At 42.5% G+C, this 21,162-nt stretch overlaps 1 protein-coding gene across 7 annotated transcripts in view; it reads right to left on the bottom strand.

Annotated features, from left to right (window-relative positions):
• Positions 1-21,162, bottom strand: part of FAM184B (family with sequence similarity 184 member B) — a 95,123-nt gene that overhangs the window by 10,018 nt on the left and 63,943 nt on the right. For 4 of the 7 annotated variants that reach the window (XM_066573245.1, XM_066573241.1, XM_066573243.1 and 1 more), the window contains exons 5-10: positions 20,006-20,197; positions 16,678-16,788; positions 13,880-13,962; positions 11,415-11,499; positions 523-698; positions 146-289 (exon numbers count right to left, since the gene is read on the bottom strand). In XM_066573245.1, coding sequence (XP_066429342.1) covers positions 146-289; positions 523-698; positions 11,415-11,499; positions 13,880-13,962; positions 16,678-16,788; positions 20,006-20,197 — 791 coding nt within the window. The remainder of the gene's footprint in view (positions 1-145; positions 290-522; positions 699-11,414; positions 11,500-13,879; positions 13,963-16,677; positions 16,789-20,005; positions 20,198-21,162) is intronic. The other 3 variants (XM_066573242.1, XM_066573246.1, XM_066573244.1) reach the window with 2 other exon arrangements.

Below are 21,162 nucleotides of genomic sequence, written 5' to 3'. Positions count from 1 at the left end.
AACTTCAAAAGGAGGTGGATGGAGGTACATGCTTTTTGAAAGTTCACAGGTGCCAATGGGTAAAGGGTGCAGGGAAGAAACAAGTAATATGGGCAGCAAGAGCAGAAATGGAAAATAATAGCCTAATAGAAGTTATTGAACTCACTCAGCTTCTAATGCAACAACCTTCGTCTGAAGAAATGACTGGGCATTGCTGAACTTGGACACCATGGCTTGGATCTCCTTTTGGTGACTTTGTCTCAGAATCTCCAGTTCCATTTTTTGCTTCAGCTTAAGTTCTTCCTGATGTCTTTGCAAATAAGTAAATATAGGAAAAAAGAAAATATCAAATTAATAATACTAATTACGGTACTAATACTAATTGCTCACTTTCCCATTATTTCCTGATAAAGTAAGGTAAAACATTACAGCAGATCTGTCCTGTTTATAGGCAGCATAGTATGGGGACAGCTCACTAGTGGACGGTTCACTATTAGTCCAAATGGCACAAAATATCTTATTTTGCAGCTGTTTTTACTTCACCTGGTTTGTTCTTCGTTCAGCTCCAGTGCCTCTTGTTGGGACATGGTAACCTCTTTGCTAAGAAGTTCTACTGAACCCCTTAGGACTGCATTCTCCTGCTCCAGTCTGGACATCTCCTTTTCAAACTTTTCTAATTTAGAACTCAATTTTTTTAGATGATTCTGTGGATTTTCTTCCTGGAGATGACAATGTAAATAAAAAGTGTCAAAAGCTGTTAAAAAAAATCTAATTTTTTTGAAATGTAGTATATTATAAGATAGTATTGCCTTTAAAGGTGTTTTCCGGGCACAAAATGGAAATTCTGAAAATTCATCCCATGCAGCCAGCAATCTGCTTTCGCAGCAAACACAGCAACAGACTGTTACCTACAACTTCCTGCATGTGTAGAGCTTGTTTAGCGGCCAGCACTGTAGCTCCGCCAACAGCTCACCGGTCCTACAACTTACTGGCACCAACCTCCCTCTCACTCATAGTGCCAGAGAAAGCTGCTGAAGCAGACAGAGAGGAGCTTCCGACACTCTGAGCTGCACATGAGCAATACAGCGCAGTGTTCTCCCATCATGCACTGCCAACTCATATAAACTCATAATCTCCATGCCACATTAATTAAAGGTTTTTTTTCAGGACTTCTACTCTTGAGGGCTCAGTCACACGGGCGCTGATCCGCCCGTGTTTTTGCACGACAAGACGGCCGCACTGCATGCAGATGAATCTCCGCATGACCGGCTCCATTGCTAGCCATGTGTTCTTTCTTCTGGCCGGTTTGGAGAGTCGTCCGCTCCTGCAGTGCAGTGGTCTTATCGTGCAGAAACATGGGCGGATCGGCGCCCGTGTGACTCGGCCCTGATAAGCGATTTCGGAATAGGCCATTAATAGTTGATGGACAAGGGTTTGCCACTTGGGTTCCCTGTCGATAAGCTGATTCCCTGCACCGTTTGCACTGTAGACAGTGCTGACCAGCACAGGGATTAGCTGATCAGTAGGGATCCCAGGCAGCGGACCCTCAATGAGCAATGACCTTGGAAAAAAAGGAACAGTAAGGGAAATCAATTTTTACACAACCTTTTCAACTACTTGCCTTTTCTTCTAATGCTGAACCCATTGATGTGTAATACATTAAAACTCAAATTTTTAATAAGATACGATTAAAAAACGAAGAAAGGGCACAACACTGACAAACATACAAAAACAAGGAACCAGGTGAGGTAGACCACGAAACAAATAGTGGTACCCGTAGCGACCTGGATTATGACACTCGATGAGTGTTTACGAACACTCCACTAGGACAGGAATCTAAAAGACCCCAACAGAGCAAGAGTGGAAGTTAAACGGGCTCATTTAATTGTGGTAGTACCAGAGCCCGGATAGAGTTTTTTAGAATCTCTAAGCTCCACTCTGTCTCTGTGAAGAAGCGTATTAGACAGGTATCTATTCGCATCGAACGTGTATCGTTCGGTGCAAATTAAGATTTATAGGTCCTATCTGGACAAAATATGGTGGGGTGTAATAGTGTAATCACCCAACCCCAATATTTATAGAGCATCTGTATGTAATAGAAAAATGCTTAGGGTCAGTTAGAACTCAATATATTGTACTGGTAGTGTTTCTTTTCTCCAGATATTTGAGTACAAGACTCTAGATAACCAAGAGGAAATGTATGTACGATTGTACTTTATTCCTCTATATGCTAAAAGGAGCTGAGAATTGATGATGCAATGATGGTATCTGCTTTCAGCAGTTAATGCGTGGAAATAGTACTTTAGACTCTACGCGTTTCACCACATAGTCTTTGTGGATCATCAGGAGATATAGTACTCAAGCTATAGATAACGAATTTGTGTATATTCACAAGAAGATGAGATTGTATCACGTCACAGAGTATCATAAAGGATTAACAACTGAAATAGGTGATAAACTCTGTTTCACTAATAAGAAAAATAGGTCACTTAAGGTAAGTGAACTATTTAAAGAGTCTAAGGAGATGGATCCTGACTCAGAAGTGCCAATAGCTCCTGCTCCTAACTGAGGAAAAATGAGCTATTTCTAGGTCAGAGGGACTATGACGCAATAGTCATGCTATAGAGGTAGTCAAGCGGCCTGATATTAACAAAAGTGAAGCACTAGAAGGGGAGACAGCAATATGTGTCTGTTAGCCCCAATCTTAGTTGAATGTCAAAAAAGACAAAAGGAGAGAAACTAGTGCTTCAAAATAAGCCTAGAGGCTGCCGCAATGTCTAAGTCTCAAATCCCAATGATGGATTTTGAGATAAGCAAGAGGGGAACTAGTGCTTCTTATTAGAAAAAATAAGCCTAGAGGCTGCCGCAAGGTCTAAGTCTCAAATCCCGATGGTGGATTTTGAGATAAGCAAGTTGGTTAGGAGCCCCTCAAGTAGTAGCTAATGCCCTCATGTAAAAGAAAAAAAGAGCCCCAGCAGGAGCATAGCAGAGAGAGTAACCCGTCGCCTTGATGGTAGGCTAGGGAATGATTCCCTAGCCTACCATCAAGGCGACGGGTTACTCTCTCTGATTCCCTAGCCTACCTAGCCTCTCTGATTCCCTAGCCTACCATCAAGGCGACGGGTTACTCTCTCTGCTATGCTCCTGCTGGGGCTCTTTTTTTCTTTTACATGAGGGCATTAGCTACTACTTGAGGGGCTCCTAACCAACTTGCTTATCTCAAAATCCACCATCGGGATTTGAGACTTAGACCTTGCGGCAGCCTCTAGGCTTATTTTTTCTAATAAGAAGCACTAGTTCCCCTCTTGCTTATCTCAAAATCCATCATTGGGATTTGAGACTTAGACATTGCGGCAGCCTCTAGGCTTATTTTGAAGCACTAGTTTCTCTCCTTTTGTCTTTTTTGACATTCAACTAAGATTGGGGCTAACAGACACATATTGCTGTCTCCCCTTCTAGTGCTTCACTTTTGTTAATATCAGGCCGCTTGACTACCTCTATAGCATGACTATTGCGTCATAGTCCCTCTGACCTAGAAATAGCTCATTTTTCCTCAGTTAGGAGCAGGAGCTATTGGCACTTCTGAGTCAGGATCCATCTCCTTAGACTCTTTAAATAGTTCACTTACCTTAAGTGACCTATTTTTCTTATTAGTGAAACTGAGAGTTTATCACCTATTTCAGTTGTTAATCCTTTATGATACTCTGTGACGTGATACAATCTCATCTTCTTGTGAATATACACAAATTCGTTATCTATAGCTTGAGTACTATATCTCCTGATGATCCACAAAGACTATGTGGTGAAACGCGTAGAGTCTAAAGTACTATTTCCACGCATTAACTGCTGAAAGCAGATACCATCATTGCATCATCAATTCTCAGCTCCTTTTAGCATATAGAGGAATAAAGTACAATCGTACATACATTTCCTCTTGGTTATCTAGAGTCTTGTACTCAAATATCTGGAGAAAAGAAACACTACCAGTACAATATATTGAGTTCTAACTGACCCTAAGCATTTTTCTATTACATACAGATGCTCTATAAATATTGGGGTTGGGTGATTACACTATTACACCCCACCATATTTTGTCCAGATAGGACCTATAAATCTTAATTTGCACCGAACGATACACGTTCGATGCGAATAGATACCTGTCTAATACGCTTCTTCACAGAGACAGAGTGGAGCTTAGAGATTCTAAAAAACTCTATCCGGGCTCTGGTACTACCACAATTAAATGAGCCCGTTTAACTTCCACTCTTGCTCTGTTGGGGTCTTTTAGATTCCTGTCCTAGTGGAGTGTTCGTAAACACTCATCGAGTGTCATAATCCAGGTCGCTACGGGTACCACTATTTGTTTCGTGGTCTACCTCACCTGGTTCCTTGTTTTTGTATGTTTGTCAGTGTTGTGCCCTTTCTTCGTTTTTTAATCGTATCTTATTAAAAATTTGAGTTTTAATATAAGTCACGTCTGTGAATTGGGCTTTAAATCTACCTAGTCTGACTTCAACTGCCTACCCTCTGTGAATCCATTGATGTGTAATACATATATACAATGTCAGGCAATGGCGGCACCACTATACATGTGTATGACGTTGAGCGTTAACAAAACTAATGTAGAGCCCATGCGGGACATCTGGTGGTTCTCCACAGTATTGCACATTTTGCATCTTCCTAGGCCACTTTTTTTATTTTATTTTTTCCCTTGAATTAATGTTTTCACCTGTTTAAGGCCTCCCGCACATGAATGGACTTGCATTGCAGAAGCTGCAGTTGCACCGCAGTTCCACAGAAAATAACATTCATAGCATGCTATGAGGAAATGCTTCTTCCTGCACACTCGTGGAAATGAATTGCGATTTCTGTGAGCCGAGGAAAAATCGTAGCATTCTCTATTCTTGTGTGGTGTCCGCACGGACGGCTTTCTATTGGAGTCAATGGAAGCCGTCCCACTCACGACCCGTTTGCAATTGACATTGTGAACAGGTGGCGGATTCCGCATCATCTCCTAGTGACGGCGCGGGGAAAGAAAAGATTTTTAAAAAACCCCTCTGTACTGTGCATGTCCAACGGCGGCTCGCTGCTACCATCTGCAGTACAGAGGAAGAAGAGAAAAGACTGGTACGCGGGGTTGCGGGATGGGCACAAGGTGGGATTCCGCTGTGGGCTTCCACGTGGACAAAATATTTGGACTCTGCACGTTTTTCAGAAAAAGTGCTTTATTCTTCTATTTAGTACTGTGTCGGCCCTCCTATTGCTTGTATTACAGCGGTAACACGTCGAGGCATACTTTCCATAAGTTCTCTGTAAGTCTGCACAGGAATAGCTGCCATTCCTTGTGCCAGGCTGTGAGAAGAGATTGTTGTGAGGATGGGCGTGGCGGTGTCGTACTTGTCGCTCCAGTCCGCCCCACAAGTGCTCTATCGGGTTGAGATCGGGGATCTGAGCAGGCCAGTCAAGCAAATTCACCTTATTTGCAGGAAACCAGTCCATCACACGCTTTGCAGTATGACATGGAGCTATTGCATATTTGCTGATTTTCTCCAGTGTCTAAATACTTTTGTCCATAATATTGTATATATATATATATATATATATATATTTTTTTTTTTTTTTTTTTTTGTGGCAACTTGGTGGGGTTTACTCACTCACAGGGACCGCTATTTTCTCCCATAAGATGGATTTTGCTAAAAACTCTGGACAGCATGATCTTTTGAAATCTCTGGCTACTGCCAGCTTTATTGCACACCGCAAAGGTTTACAGCATCAACACACTGCATAGACACTGGAACACAACATAAACTTCTGGGTTGACAGCCCCCTGTGTCTTTGTCGGTATACCAAACCAGAGCATCTAGGGGGCATCATCCCCTGTCAGACATGTGACAGACACAATCTAATCCAGCTTGGACCTCAGGCTTGTAGCTCCTATACCTGCCTCCACAGCCTCTTTCCCCCTTCAGCAGGTAACTCAATATGTCTGGAGCTTTTAACCCCTCCAGAAACACCCATGCAGCTGTCCCTGGTGTATAGCACACAGTCAAGCCCCCCTAAAGGCCAATATAACACCATTCAAAAGTTTTAGAACACCTAAAAAGTTTCAGTTATTTTTTAACATTAACAAGAATTGAAATGTTTTTTGTTTTTTTTCAGCAGTGTGCATTTCCAAACTTGTGTGTAAAAATCCACACTGTATCAGCTAAAGCACAGATTTTGATAGCATTCAACTGAATCCGAAATTGCTGTAAATTCCCCCAAAATTGTTGTACGGAATCCATGTAGAAATTCGTGCTGAAAATAATCCTTGTGAACAGGACTTACATGTATCTTGTAAAATAAGAAGATTTCTGGGATTTTTCCTATTGATGATCTAACCTTAGGATAGGTAATCAATATTTGGCACCACTGATCAGCTGATTGCCAACACCGTTGTCAGTAAGGACAGCACTGGAAACAGTCTGCATTGCAACAGCCCAGTTTGGTAGTACAGGCACAGCTTTCATAGGTCATTAATAGAAAAAGTCCCAAAAGCCTTGGACATTGCCCTTTAATTTATATCATCTCAAGATATTTTTTTTCCAAAAAATTTCAAAAAATGAAAATATTGTTTAATCAGTTTGGATCCGATGTACAAAAGAGAAAAAATACTTGTATAAACCTAGTTATATATAGAGCTCATGAGCGCCACTTGCTGGTTATCACTAGTATTGAAAAAGAGACCTACTTTTAAGCCCTATAAGCTTAGCTAATGGACTGAAAGTAGGTGACCCGCTGAGTCCGGGGATGTAAGTGTTATACTTACATTCCCCGTTGCTCCCCTGTTGTGAGCACGGAAAGACGCCGCTCAATGCATTGAGCAGTGCTGCTAAGTAGTCTATCCGTTCTAATTTTATAATTGGCGGATGTCTTAGGAAGCCGCTCAATGCATTGAGCGGCGGCTTTCAGCGCTGCCACCAGGTGAAACAACGGGGAAGGCAAGTATAACACTTACATCCCCAGACTCAGCAGGTCACCTGCTTTCAGCCCATAGGCTTAGCTCCTAGGGATAAAAGTAGGGGAGAGACTCACTTTGACTCTATATAAAATTGATGAATCTGGTATCCATATCCAGTTTTTTTCATTTTTCCAAATTCAGGGTTAGGATTACCTTTACATTACTTTTACTATTTTTAAGGAGTTTTTTTTTTTTGCCTGGCAGCGAAAGGTTATACTCGTGAAATATAGATGGAGATTATCACGCAGGTTGATGAAAGCATAGGAAACATGAGATTAGTCAGAGTTAAAATATTGCAATTTATTTCTTGTTATTGAAAACTTCAATTTCTGAGCACAAAATGTTCCAGCGATGTATTGTAAATACCTTTGTGAGTCTCGGCAAATTCAAGTATGATTAGCAATTATCATTGAATGCCATAACATTCACAGCCCTGCACAGTATGCCTGGTGACAGCAGGAATTCTTAACCTTTCAATTACCCCTGTAACGGTTGTCAATTAGTTCTTCAACTGTGTGCTGTAATTTGCAGTACACGTATTCGGGATCACATGCTCTATAGGTAATTTTGGGCTAGGGCTCCATGGCAACACAGCTTCGTCTGCGAGCCACGGTAAAGTCACACCATTACCTGAACCATTGTCATGAGAGTCCTTGTGACAAGCACAAAAAAAATTGTGCTTTTACTGTGACTCATGGGCAATGAAATGCCAGCGTTGAGCTGTAGACTTGAGTATTTAACTATATAGTTGCAAGAAAAGCAAGTGAACCCTTTGGAATAAACTGGATTTCTGCATTGATTACCCATAACATGCGGTCTGATTCATCACAGTTATAGATTGAGTGAATCTAAAGGTCCACTTACACGGGATGACTGTCGGGCAATCGATGCCTGACACTCGTCCCCGAGTCTCCATGTTCTTTTATGCAGCATGAAAGATCAGCGATGAGCTCATCGCTCATCATTCAGTTTAAATAGCGGCCGTTCAGTAGTGAGCGGCCGCTGTGTTATCTCAATTGAGAGAGGTGGGGGACGAGAAATCTTCTGCACTGCCCTGCCCCTCTGCTGGCCGCTCCATGAACCAGCCACCTGTGCTAGCTCCCATGCAGGAGCACGGGAGCGAGGAAACACAGGGACGAGAGTCGGGCATCGTTTGCCCGACATTCGTCCCATGTAAAAGGACGTTTACTAAACTAATAACACAACAGCATTTGTGTTTTTTTTTATTGAGAACATTGAGTAAACATCCACAAAGCGGGCAGAAAAAGTAAGTGAACCTCTGTGTTAATCGCTGTCTCCCAAAGAGCAAATTGGCAACAAGTGTTTCCGTTAGGGACCTATCACACAGGATTGAATATTCCATAACCGCACAGTGGAATATGTCCTCCTGCAGAATAGTCAGCCCCAAAATCTGCCCTGCTAACGTGTGGATTTTGGTGAAAATAGCAGAATCGTTCTGGCAATTTCACATCAAAATCCACAGTTAGCTGTGCAAATTTTGGTGTGGAATTCAGAAATGGCATATTCCGCAACGCAGGATATGCTGTCCCGTGTGAAAGGTCTCTTAGGAGATGAGATTGGAAGCATGGGTCTTACAAGTGCTTTGCCCATCAGATCAGGCACACGAAGCCTTGTTACTGAGAAATCTGTTCTTTTCTAGAAAGACATTCTATAGAGACACATGAAACTGGGAAGGTCTACTATTAGAAAGACACTAAATAAGACTGGTGTTCATGGAAGAACACCAATATAGGAAGCTGCTTCTGTCCAAAAAAAAAAAAAATTGCGGCCCATCTCTAGTATGCCCCACAATGACTTCTGGGAATGCTCACAATGCTTCTTGGAAAGTGTTCTATGGACTGATGAGATAAGAATGGAACTTTTTAGCACAAATGCACAACACTATTCTTGGAGGAAAAAGAACATCGCACACTAATACCAAAACCTCGTCACAGCTGTAAGGCATGGTGGATGGGGTGCCATTGCTTGGGGCTGCCTCAGGGCCTTGATGACTTGCAATCATTGAGGGAGCTATGAATTCTAAGGTGTATGAAAACAATACAGGAGAACGTTTGAGATATGGACCAGTCCATGTTTGCATGGATTGGAATGTGCCTCCTCCAACATGTGTTTACATATTTAATGTTGCAATCTTTAGTAACTAAGTCATCCTATGCAGGGGCATAACTAAAGGCTCAGGGGCCCTGATGCAAAACGTGAGCTGGGGCCCCCCCTCTATCTGTATCTGTACTCATACCCATACCTAAACCATGCTGCACAGAGGCATAACTTGAAGCTGCAAAACCTGTAACAGGGCCCCCAACTATAATGCTTTATTCATAGTACTGGGCTCCGTATATGGAGAAGAGAGGCCTTACGGGCCCCCTAAGGCTCCTGGGCCTGGGTGCAACCGCATCCCCTGCACCCTCTATAGTTACGCCCCTGATCCTATGTATGTACTGCCAGTAGTGGTCCTAAGATACAGCACAAGAGATAGTAAAAGAGATACAGTGACACTGATGCTCCAAGCTGAGATAGCCCTGATGTTATTTATTACTACTGTAGTCCAGCCACTTTGGCCCCAGCCTCAATTTTGAGCGATAATCATTGTGTCTAAATGGGCCTTAAGTAACTCTGTGTTTAAAAAAAAATCTCAGCCTATGACTGAGAAGGACAAAGGCCATTTTCCTTGATTCTCAGGAGAAATGTTAATGCTTTCTACAAAGTAAATGATAACCAAGAATGTTAGAGTATACGCTCAATTTAGGTGATACTCAACGAGTAGCCTTATCAATCAGGTGTGTCTATTTATTTTTTGATGCATCGGAGAAGAACACACGTGAAACAGTCAAGTGATGTTTTTGACCAATTTTGAGTCAACTCTATTAACCCTGAGGGATAGTGTCTAAAAGTCAAATGAATTGTATTAACACTGTGCAATAATGTGCATAAACAACTGCTAGATTACTCCTACAAAGGTAGGATTACAGAAAATAGAGCATCCAAAGGCGGATACTTTATTGTGCTGTAGCATAGTACAACAAAATCCCCTCAAATGGTTGTCTACTAACAAGTACAGCTCTGGACATTGTATGATGTATATACATTACTGTCAAGTGACTATTTTCAGAAAAGAATGGTAAAAAGAATCTGCAACGAAAATATACTTGTATCAGAATTATTATTAATGGTCTGACCTTGGTCCGGACACCCTTTACCAATGTAAGGGAAGTCGTCCATGATCTCAAGCTAAAGAGACATTAGCTGATGAAAAAAGACAGTGACCCAAAATACACAAGTAAATCAACTAAAGAATGGTTGATTACTGACCTTACCCTATCAAGATGCTGTGTCATGTCCTGAAGAGGGTCGTGCACACAAAGCATCCCAGAAATACTAATGAAATGAAACACATTTACAGGGAGCAACTAGTTCAAAATTGTTTCTCAACGTTGTGCACATCTTATTTGCATATACAGGCAACATTTGGTAGAGGTCATTCCTGCTAAAGGAGATCTACAGGTAAATGAATTCAAGATTTCACTTACTGTTTTTCCCGGCACTGTGAATACTTATGTGACATGCTCAATAAAAGACATAAATGGTACAACCGTTTGTGTGTTATTGGTTTAGTTAGATTGTATATGTCTTTAGGTATGACTTAGATAACATTCAGACCACATTTTATTAGTCATCAATGCAGAAATCCAGGAGATTTCAAAGGGTTCACTTACTTTTTCTTGCAACTGTAAATAATAGTTACCTAGTTAAAAAACTTATAAATAGCTTTTATTCTACTCTTAAAATAAGGGCCTTAAAGTACGCATATAACTCCTAAAGTATACATTTCTGCAAACAAAGCTGGTATAGCAATAGCTGGGTACAGCACATGGCTATCTCCGTCAGTCATATGAACATTGACTGGAGAGACAGGATGCACGTATGACCACCGCTGATATACTGTATGTCATTCTTTAAGGTAAAAAATACTCATGTTTGATTTAGGCTACATTCACATGTCCGTTACACTGCCGAGATTATCACAGCCGTATAAGGGGACAAAACCACGCTCGTCTGAATCCGCCCTTATGGTGATGGTAATAATGATAATAGCACAAATACCACCTAAACACCCACATTTTGTAGCTCTATTAACCCTTTGCAATCCAATTTTGGATTCAGGGTTTTCCCAGGGGGCTTTCTCTTTCTGCCATTATATAATGGCGCCATCTGCTGGCTAGAGTCAGTACTGTGATATATGACATGCTGGAGAGGCCCCCGACAACAGAGCGGCCAGTAATCTACAGTAAGAATACCCTGCCGGACGTCTTCTGACATCGGAGCTGTACAGCCATCAATCAAAATGTCTTTAGACGTCAGACAGTGGATTGGAAAAGGTTAAACCACTGGCCAAGGAACAAATAAAAGATACAACTACCTGATGCTCAGATACGTTTTCGGAGACCTCCTGGGATGTTTCTTGCGATGCAGCTTGGAAGGAATGACAATCACATTCACAGCTGTGAAGAAGAAGTGTCAGACACCTGGACTTATTATCACAATCCACACAACATATCAGTATGATAAGGCCGGCTTCATAGCGGCGTAAGCACAATTGCACAGAACTTAGTGCAACGTTTTCTGTGCCATGAACGAGGCTTTTTTGCACTCATATTGGTGTATGAGGGCAAAGTTAGACGAGCGTTCTTTTTTTGCGTGGGCCTATATGCGCAAAAAAAGCGCGTCTAATGGAACCATTGGTTCCCTAAGCAGTGTTCACATGTCCATTTTTATAGGCGCAAAATATTCGCACCTGCAAAAGATAGGACATGTGTGCCCAGGAAGGTCTGTGCTGCACATAAGGATTGCCCATGGGGAGTCCCCTCATCACTGAACAGCACTGTCACAGTATTCAGTGATAATGGGGTTCCCCGCGGGGACAAAAGAATCCCTGCCACAGGGATCTCAATGTTCTCCTATTGCTTTCAATAGGGCCATCTGACTTCACTCTTAGACCCCATGTCCACAGGGAAAATATATATAGCAAATCCATGTGGGTCTCCTGCACGCATGATCTGCATATAAAATTGCCCATAGGATATCATTGATCACCCGCGGTTAATTAAATAGTCGCGGATGGTATTTTAAGTGATTTGCAAATTTCACGTGCGTGGGAAAAAAAACATTTTAACGCAGATCACGCATGCGGGAGCTCTATCTCAATTGATCTATCGCATGAAAAAAAGGGACATTTTTGGGTATCCGCAGCAGAAATCTGCGCGGGCATGATTTTCCCCGTGGACATGAGGCCTTATACTGTACTTTTTCTGCCTGCAGTGCATGTTTATTTGCGTGTGGCAAACAAACACACCTATTGAAATGGATAATTAATTAAATAACATTTACATATTTTGCACAAGCATTTTGGTCATGCACAAACCCCCCAAAAACAGCATGCTCCACTTTTCTGTCCATTTACACACCAAATGTCCCCATAGAAGTCAATGGGGGTGTGTGCAAATGCATGTGCAATACGCAAAAAAATGCGTAATACGCTGCGTAATTCAACTGGAAGAAGAACAAATCTGGAACTCATTAGACTAATTAGCCATTTCAAATGCTGCATCTTTGTTTGCAGCGCACACATGAATACGCCCTGCGGGCGGAAAAAGTACAGTAAGATATGCCAATACGCCCCCCCGAAAAAATATTCTTCGTCTGCTAAAAACCCAGCACTCAAGTACACATAAATGTGCATATACTCATGTAAAGGAGCCCTAAAGGCGTTTTCCGAGACTAAACCATTGACAACCTATGTTCCGGATAGGTCATGAATTGATTGGAGGTGGTCCGCCGCTCTGGATACCCGCCAATCAGCTTCCTGAAGAGGCCGTATCACTTGAGTGTGTGCCGTGGCCTCTTCTCAGTTCAGTTCAGTCCTTTTCAATTGAATTGGATTGAGTTGCTATACCAGGAACAGCCATTACACAATGTACGGCGCTGTGCCTGGTGTGAACTGGAGTGATAGCAACACTAAGCTTAGCACTGCTGTAACTTCAATCAGCTGATTGGCGGGGTTTCCTAACACTGGACCCAAACAATCAACTATTGATGACCTACCTTGAGAACAACATCCACTGCGCTGATAAGAGTTGTAGATAGAGGAGAAGGCTGAATTATGGGTATAGTCCAAATTAGGACTTCTTAAAAGTTTTCTAATCCACAGACAGTTAAAAAGTCATTAATGCAGAGGGAACTAGTAAAAAAATGCAACGCGTTTCGGCACTCATAAGCTCCTTTTTCAAGGCTCGCCGGGTGAGCTTCCTTCCTTTTATGTATTTTTTTACATATCTAATTGGTCTAATATAATTCTCAGGCCATTGCGACTTAATGGGTCTTAGGGCTTAAATAGATGGATGTGTTTTAGCCCCGTTATGCATCCATGATCTGAAAGATGATACTGCAGGCCATATCTTCCCGCAGTTTTTTTCAAGGCTACAGATTTTTACCTTGTTCATGCGCAACTATACTCTATAGTTGCACATACGCCTGTGTGAAGAAACCCTTATTAGGTTTGCGTCTCTCAGGCCCCTTTCACATGGCCAAGAAATTCACACAAGATTTGTACATTGCGAGACACGCAAATCTTGCACAAATATGAACCACATTCTTTTGAATGGGCTTATATACACAAGCAATTTTTTTTTTTGACGCATTGCATCGCGGTGCAGGAAAAAAAAGCACGGCATGTCCTATTTTTGGGCGGTCTGACAGATCTTAAAAAGTCTTAAAACTTACAACACAAAGTATAACTGAACGCTGCAAAGCTCTATTATACATTTCATGATGGATTCGCTCAGACAAGTAATTAGAGTGACACAAATACATGAAATGGTTTACCTCGTCCTTTCTTTATTTCTGGGCTCAGACGATGGCTTCTCATTTTCTTTAGTGCCGCATTGCTGATGAATAGCTTTATTCTGCTGTGAACAAGTACAGTAAACATTATGTACATCAGTATAAACTCATCATAGCTATAGAGTGCCGAAGTAGTAGTCACACCGGGTAACTGAGGGGGCCCAAATGACCCACTGCCACATGAGAAGACAATACTTTTATTAATGGCACATGGCAGGGGCCGGCCACACTTACAGATTTTTTCATTGGGGTACAGAAGCTTCAAGTTATAATCCCTATATTCTTAGGTTCAGTGGGGATCCCAGCTCACCAATGATGGGTTATCCTAGTAATTCGCCAGTATATTCTGAGATGGGAGAACTCCTCTAACATCTTACCGCAAAAGAAAATACTATTATATCCTGACTGCGATATTCGAATCGCATTAGGATATTTGGGTACATTCTGGGAATGATATGGGGCGTAGAGTTGTTTCGTTCCACCAGTAGAAGGTATACTCTGTAATATACAGCTGACATGCTGGTGACATGGCCAGAATAAGAATTATCTATTCCAAAGCATGATACTAGTTTTCAAGCGATCAGCTTCAAGTTGCCTAGTGCGATGAAAAAAAAAAAATTTAAGGGGAACCTGTCACAAGGTCGTAGTTGCCAAATTCCGGTGCTGTCATTGAAATGAATGGAGCAGTGGTTCACATGCGCAACCTTCACTCCACTTATGTGGGGACAGTCAAGACCCCCTTTCTTGGGATCGGTGGGGGGTTCCAGTGGTTAGGCCTCCATCGATCATAAAGTTGTCCTGTGGTTAGAGAATAACTTTAGGTCTTAGAATTATAAAATGGTAGAGTTGGATGGGACCTCCAGGGTCATCGGCTCCAACCCCCTGCTTAATGCAGGATTCATAAAATCATGTCCAGTGACTGTTTGAAGACTTCCATTGAAGGAGAACTCCCCACCTTCCGTGGTAACCTGTTCCACTCCACGCCCTCACTGTCAGAAAGTTTTTCTAATATTTCCTCCCTTACAGCTTCATCCTACTGCTTCTAGTCTTTCCTTGGTACAACTGCTTTAAGGATTTAGAGGTGACTTTAAGATAGCATATCAATATTTAATTGGTAGGGTTCTAACCCTGGGACAGAACAGAAATGACACTGCAACTCAGTCCCATTCACTTGAATGGCACTAAACTGCAGTACCCGTTCTCACAGCTCACCGACCAACGAAATCGAGACTAGGGTGATGTCCTGGCATTAGCCCTGGCCTATGTGATCCACACACTGGCGCATGCTCACTGTCATTTTGGCTCTGGACACTGATGGGGACACTTCTCTGCTGGTTTATGGACTGATTGATTGCAATGGAGATGGTTATCCCAGCCGGCCAACCAGCTTTTCATTTATTCTGGCCCCTCTTCACATAGGACGCCGGTTATACTCTCGGTCTGAAGGTGTTTCTGGTCCTGTTGGTGGCTTCCTGACCTGACCGGCATTTTCATTAAGGATAGGTTTGCTACTGTAGTAATTTACTTAATTATCTGGGGTTGTTGAACATCCTACACCCTGTACTCTTGTGGCTTCATATTTATTAAGTGTCATCTAATCTTTGCCACTGTTCCCTAACACCATCTAGGGAAACTCAGGGTTGCCCTCATCAGGGGGAGCACTCCGCTGGTAGGTAGGGTCTTCCGTATCTTAGCATTTAGGGTTAGACGCCCTGTTTTGTGTTTCCTTTTCACATTTTTATGTTGTCCATGTTTATACTGTATGTGTATATTTGCTTGTCTTTTCAGGGCGCAACAAATACATCTGGGTCGCATATACCACCTGCACTACAGTGTAAAAAATGAAGTGACAGTGATGCCTCTTCATTCTGCTGATCGACGAAGGTCCAAGGGGTCAAAACCCCACCATTCAACTATTGCTTGCTGTACCTGAAATCCCTTTAACTCTTGGACCCTACAAAGACGGAGAGAGGATTCCTGTATAAGGTGTTATAGCGGCTGTATTAGTTGTCAGCCAGATACATAAACAGTTAGGCCTCTTTCACACGGGCAACAGCGATATAGTCGCGAGAAAATCGCAGCGATATCACATCTGTGTTTTGTGCGATATCACTGTGTTTTCTCACAGCAATATCGTGATTTTGTGTCGCTACTAAGTCGCGTGTGGCGCTTCAAAGTCACGCAACTTTGTAGCGCTCTTTTGCTGGGCTTTTCAGGGGGGCTTGAAATATAAGACCTACCCCTAAAATAAGGCCTAACTGCAAAAAAATTAATTAAAAAAAAAGAACACAACACTTACAGGCGCTGTCAGGTCCGCCGCACATCTCCTATGCAGCTCCGGCAGATGTGCTTGTAGTTTTCAGCAAGTGCTTCCTGGTTTAGAGGTGTAAAAACCCCACCTCCAGGAAGCGCTGGCTATGATTGGTTTTCGAGTGCCGCGGCTCAGCCAATCACTGCATTGCTCGATGAAACAATCACAGCCATTCAGTAGGACTTCCTACTGTAAAAGTTGCATCACACCACATGTTTTCGTGGGATGCGATGCAACAGAAAGGAAGGCTCCATAGGGAAACCTGAGCTACAAAACCATGCAAATCGCAGCTGTACAGAGCATGCTTCAATTTTGTATTCTCGCAATGTAGCAGCTTACAAAACATCGCTAATGTGAAAGAACCTATTGGAAAGCATGGGCTTCATATACGTGGGATTTCTGGCACTGTCGCATCGCGAGAAAATCGCGAGATTTTGTCATCCGTGTGAAAGCAGCCTCAGTGACTTACCTTACATAGAGATTCCTGAAGCTTAAAATAAAGTGCATCTCTTTCTTCTACCAATTGCTTTATCTCATATTCGTTCTTCTTTTTCAATTCTTCGATGTACATTTCGTGGTCCTGTAATGATTAACATACAAAGCAAAAGTCAGCGTGCTGTTAGATATAAGGCGTAAATACAACTTAAGGTCAGAACCAACTAAATGATAAAAGGAGATAAGCACACCAGCAGTCTTAGAACAGGTATACACTTGGCCAATTTTCCCTCTGGTTCTTCCTGCCACGTCCGGTGGGCATGCAGCAGCAATCTATTGTACGGCAGCTAAATGCACCAAGCAAGGGGTCACCTAGATAAGGAGCAATTGTTTCAAATAAATCCATTTGAAAACTCATGTTTTGGTAATCTATCAGAATAAATAATATACGCTGAAGGTCACTTTATTAGAAACACACATTTTGTAGCACGTTGGACCTACTTTGGCCTTCAGAACAGCTGAATTTCGTTGTGGCATAGATTCCATTGGGTGTTGAAATCGTCCTGCAGGAATATTGGCCAATGCATTATTGCTTCTTGCAGTTTCAGCAACTTAGGCAGTATATATATGGCCAGGGGCGTAACTATAGAGGATGCAGGGGATGCGGTTGCACCCGGGCCCAGGAGCCTTAGGGGGCCCATAAGGCCTCTCTTCTCCATATAGTAAGCCCAGTAGTATGAATAAAGCATTATAGTTGGGGGCCCCGTTCCAGGTTTTGCATTGGGGCCCAGGAGCTTCAAGTTACGCCTCTGTATATGGCCGATAGCTAGTTGCGCCCGAGATGCTATGCCATAAACCGCACATTGGAAGTTCTATTCTTGTGTGAGACTCACATGAGAATAGGAGCTGCTTCAGCTTTTCCGTCACACAATATCAGTGTGAAAAGAAAGTCGCTTATGTGAACTAATGCATTGAAAATAATGGGTTATTACAATGCACCAGCTCTGTACATTGCGGAAACGCACAGAACTCATGTGTTTTTCACTCCCATGTAAATACAGCCTCAGGGCTCGTTGACACGAGCGTATTTACACGCGTAAAATATACGCACGCAATATGCAGAGAATAGAACCCATTGGTGTCCATGAGTTTGTACACATCTCAATTTTGTGTGAGTGCAAAAAAATAGAACATGCTTTATCTTTCTGTGTATTTGTGCACCAAAGATCCCTATAGAAGGTGGTGCTCCACTGTACGCGCAATTGGATGTGCGATACGTAGCACAATTCCATGAGATAAAGAACACGTCTGAAACTCATCAGATTAAATAGCCATTTAAATCAGGACGTGTTTGTCTGCCGCATACAAATGGCCTACGAGTGCAAAAAAAGGACAGTAAAATATGCCGAAGCATGCGCAAAAAAGACTTTCATAGCGCGAATATTGTAGGCTGTCAAGTGCCAAAATGCATACGCCCTTATGAAGGAACCCTTAGGCTTTATTCATACGAGCATATATCAAACGCCATTTTCACGGTCGGCCAATTAACACTACCAATGCATCAGATTAGATGGGCGATTTTCCGCCGCATAAAAGCTTTTACGCCAGCCAGTACAGATAGTTCAGGAACTATCTTTCCTGGCCGGAATATGCCGGCGGCTGCATAGACTCTTGTGGGAGCCTATGACAGCTTTCGGAGAAGGGAGGTGGGAGGGAGTTTAGCAGCGTGACTGCTAAACTCCCACCCCTTCCCTCCTTCTCTCTGCCCCTTGCCAGCTGTTTGCAATGGGAGGGGGCGGGACACTTAGCACACTAGCTCCTGCCCCATCCCGCCCCCTTCTCTTGCCGAGAGACGGCAAGGGGGTGGAAAGGGGGAAGGCAGTTTAGCAGAGCTAAACTGTCTCCCCCCGCCGGAAGGCAATCCGGGCTCGGTGTATATATGCATTGGGCCTGGGCCGTCTGAACGGACGCAAAAAAGGCAGATTTGTGTGGCTGTTCAAACGCTTTTACGGCGTCAGTGGGCACCCGTAAAAACGCCTACACTCATGTGAATAAGCCCTTAGATTGAGGTACTGACATGCTCTGAACAGATGACATGAAGGGTTCATTAGTTCATGCTACTTGCACCATATTCTGACCCGACCATCAGCAGAAATCTGGATCCATCTGACCAGGCAATGGTTTTTCACAATTATGTTATCAAATTTTTTCGCTCTTTTTTCCCCAGTAGCAGCTTGCCTTTCTGTGCACAGATCCTTTCATCAACGAATTGTTTATGTCCCCAACAGGGACCATATAGGAAAGCTCCCATCATGAAAGGGTCGGTGTGTCTAAGTGGCCATTCAGCGTACTATCATGGAACAACCCTTTTAAGAGTATAGTAGTATCCACTGAGCAAAATATAGAATTGTGAGGATGCTTTCACACCTGCATTAGGGTCAGTTCAGGGTTTCCTTCTGTCTGTTCCGTTTTAAGAGGAGAAAAACTGAAATAAAACTGATTTCGAAGGGGTTAAAAAAAACAAAAACACAGAAAGCAAACAGAAAGGCTTCAGTTTGCTTCCATTCCGTCAGATATCCATTTTCTTTGGCACAAGAATAGTCTGCAACAGTATTTTTCCACCCAAAAAAACAGAAACCTGACGGAATGGAAGCAAACTGAAGCTTTTCTATTTGCTTTCTGTTTATTGAAACCCTATGGAAATCAATGCGGAAAAAAACGGATCCGTTTTTTTTCAGTTTTATTTCAGTTTCTCTCCTCCAAAACCGGAGCAAAGAGATGGAAACCCTGAACTGACCCTAACACAGGTGTGAAAGCAGCCTAAGTCCGGGCTCACACAAACGGGTAAGATTCTGCATATGGATTACCACAGCGAAGGAGCTGTGATATATTGCAGAAAGTAATTGCGAATGGTCACGAAATATCGTGAGTGCGATCGTCTTTCCATGCGGATGTATACAATGAACAGCGTATTGTCCATGTGGAAGAAAGATCTCTCGCTTCTCTCTAGCCGGCTTTTCTATATATTTTCCTATGAAGTAGTTTCCGACGCTTGTGTGAGCTGTTAATTGCGTAGGGGCGATAGAATACTTGCATCCATTGAGTACAATGGAGGCGTTCCGCGTGGCGTTTGCACTGAAATAGAACATGCTGCTATTTTTCTCCGGCTTGTGGAATCTGAAATCCCTACCCACACATCTGAGTGAACCACATATTACCACGTATCGTCCATGCGGATGCCGATTGCGGCATCCGCCAATTCCGATCCGCCTGTGTGAGCCTGGCCTAAGTGTTACCAAAATAACAAAACTTTAATTTTTAATCTCTGTGAAGGCAAAACAAGAATGAAGATCCTACAGTACTTTCTGCAGTCGCCTCTTCTCTTCCTCCATGGATACGTGGATGGATTTTATCTCCGCTGCATGAGTTTTTGTCAAGTCTTCCCGACTCTTCACAAGTTGCTCTTTCAGATGCTTTGTCTCCGTCTCTTTCTGCCGTTTTGTTTTACCGACGTCTTCTTTGTGTTGCTTTGGAACAGAGTGTTCTCTGGAGTACTAATATATGAAAAGACAGACATGTAGAGGCTTTACACGGACCAGTTATGGATTCTAATAAGACATTTAACTGTGCAGCAGCCGGAAGATTAAAGGAACACTAAATATAGCAAACACTCTAAAAAGTGAGAATAAAATCCCAGGAAGTCCTTGCTTGATCTTATCATCTGCCTTGATCTCTAGATGTCTCATACTGCAATCAAAACTGAGAAGTCTATAGAGAATCCCTCTATACGTGTCCTGGGAAATAAGCCCTGTCCCCTCTTATCTCTCTCATGGTGGCTGCAGGGAGCATTTATCATTCTGCTCTATGTCTATGCAGGGGATTGGCAACTATGTATCACAGAAACGAATCTCTGAATGTTCTAACAATATATTATGGAAATATTCAGCAAAGACCAAAACGTATCAAAAGGGGAAATTCCTTTTGAAGGTGTTCTTTACATATTGATCTGACAATACGCTTCAACCTTGTAATGCAAGAAATTGGTATAAAAAAGACTATGGATGGAAAAATGGAAATTAACTATATATATATATCCTTTTAGCTAATGGTAGATTAAAAGCCCGAAGCTGTTGGGTAGCTCATGGCTATCCAAACCTTCATCATAAGAAAAACGGCACTAACCATGGCTGACGGATGCACTGCGACAGGTGGCGCTCGCAAAAGGGCTAGAGGAAGCAATGACAGTGGTGTGGAAAGTGGCACCATGGCTGACCACCTGCTCCTCTACAATTTGTGGGCACCAACCTGGCTAGAGTTGGACATGTCCATATTGGATGGGGGCACACTTTTCTAGCCTCCTCTATCTATCTATCTAATATCTATCTATCTAAAATCTATCTATCTATCTATCTAATATCTATCTCATATCTAATATCTATCTATCTATCTATCTATCTAATATCTATCTCATATCTATGTATCTATCTAATATCTATCTCATATCTAATATCTATCTATC

Source organism: Eleutherodactylus coqui, chromosome 7 (assembly GCF_035609145.1).
Source record: "Eleutherodactylus coqui strain aEleCoq1 chromosome 7, aEleCoq1.hap1, whole genome shotgun sequence".
NCBI classification, from domain to species: domain Eukaryota; kingdom Metazoa; phylum Chordata; class Amphibia; order Anura; family Eleutherodactylidae; genus Eleutherodactylus; species Eleutherodactylus coqui.
The sequence above is the reverse complement of the archived record's forward strand: the minus strand, read 5'-3'. Positions and strand labels throughout refer to the sequence as shown.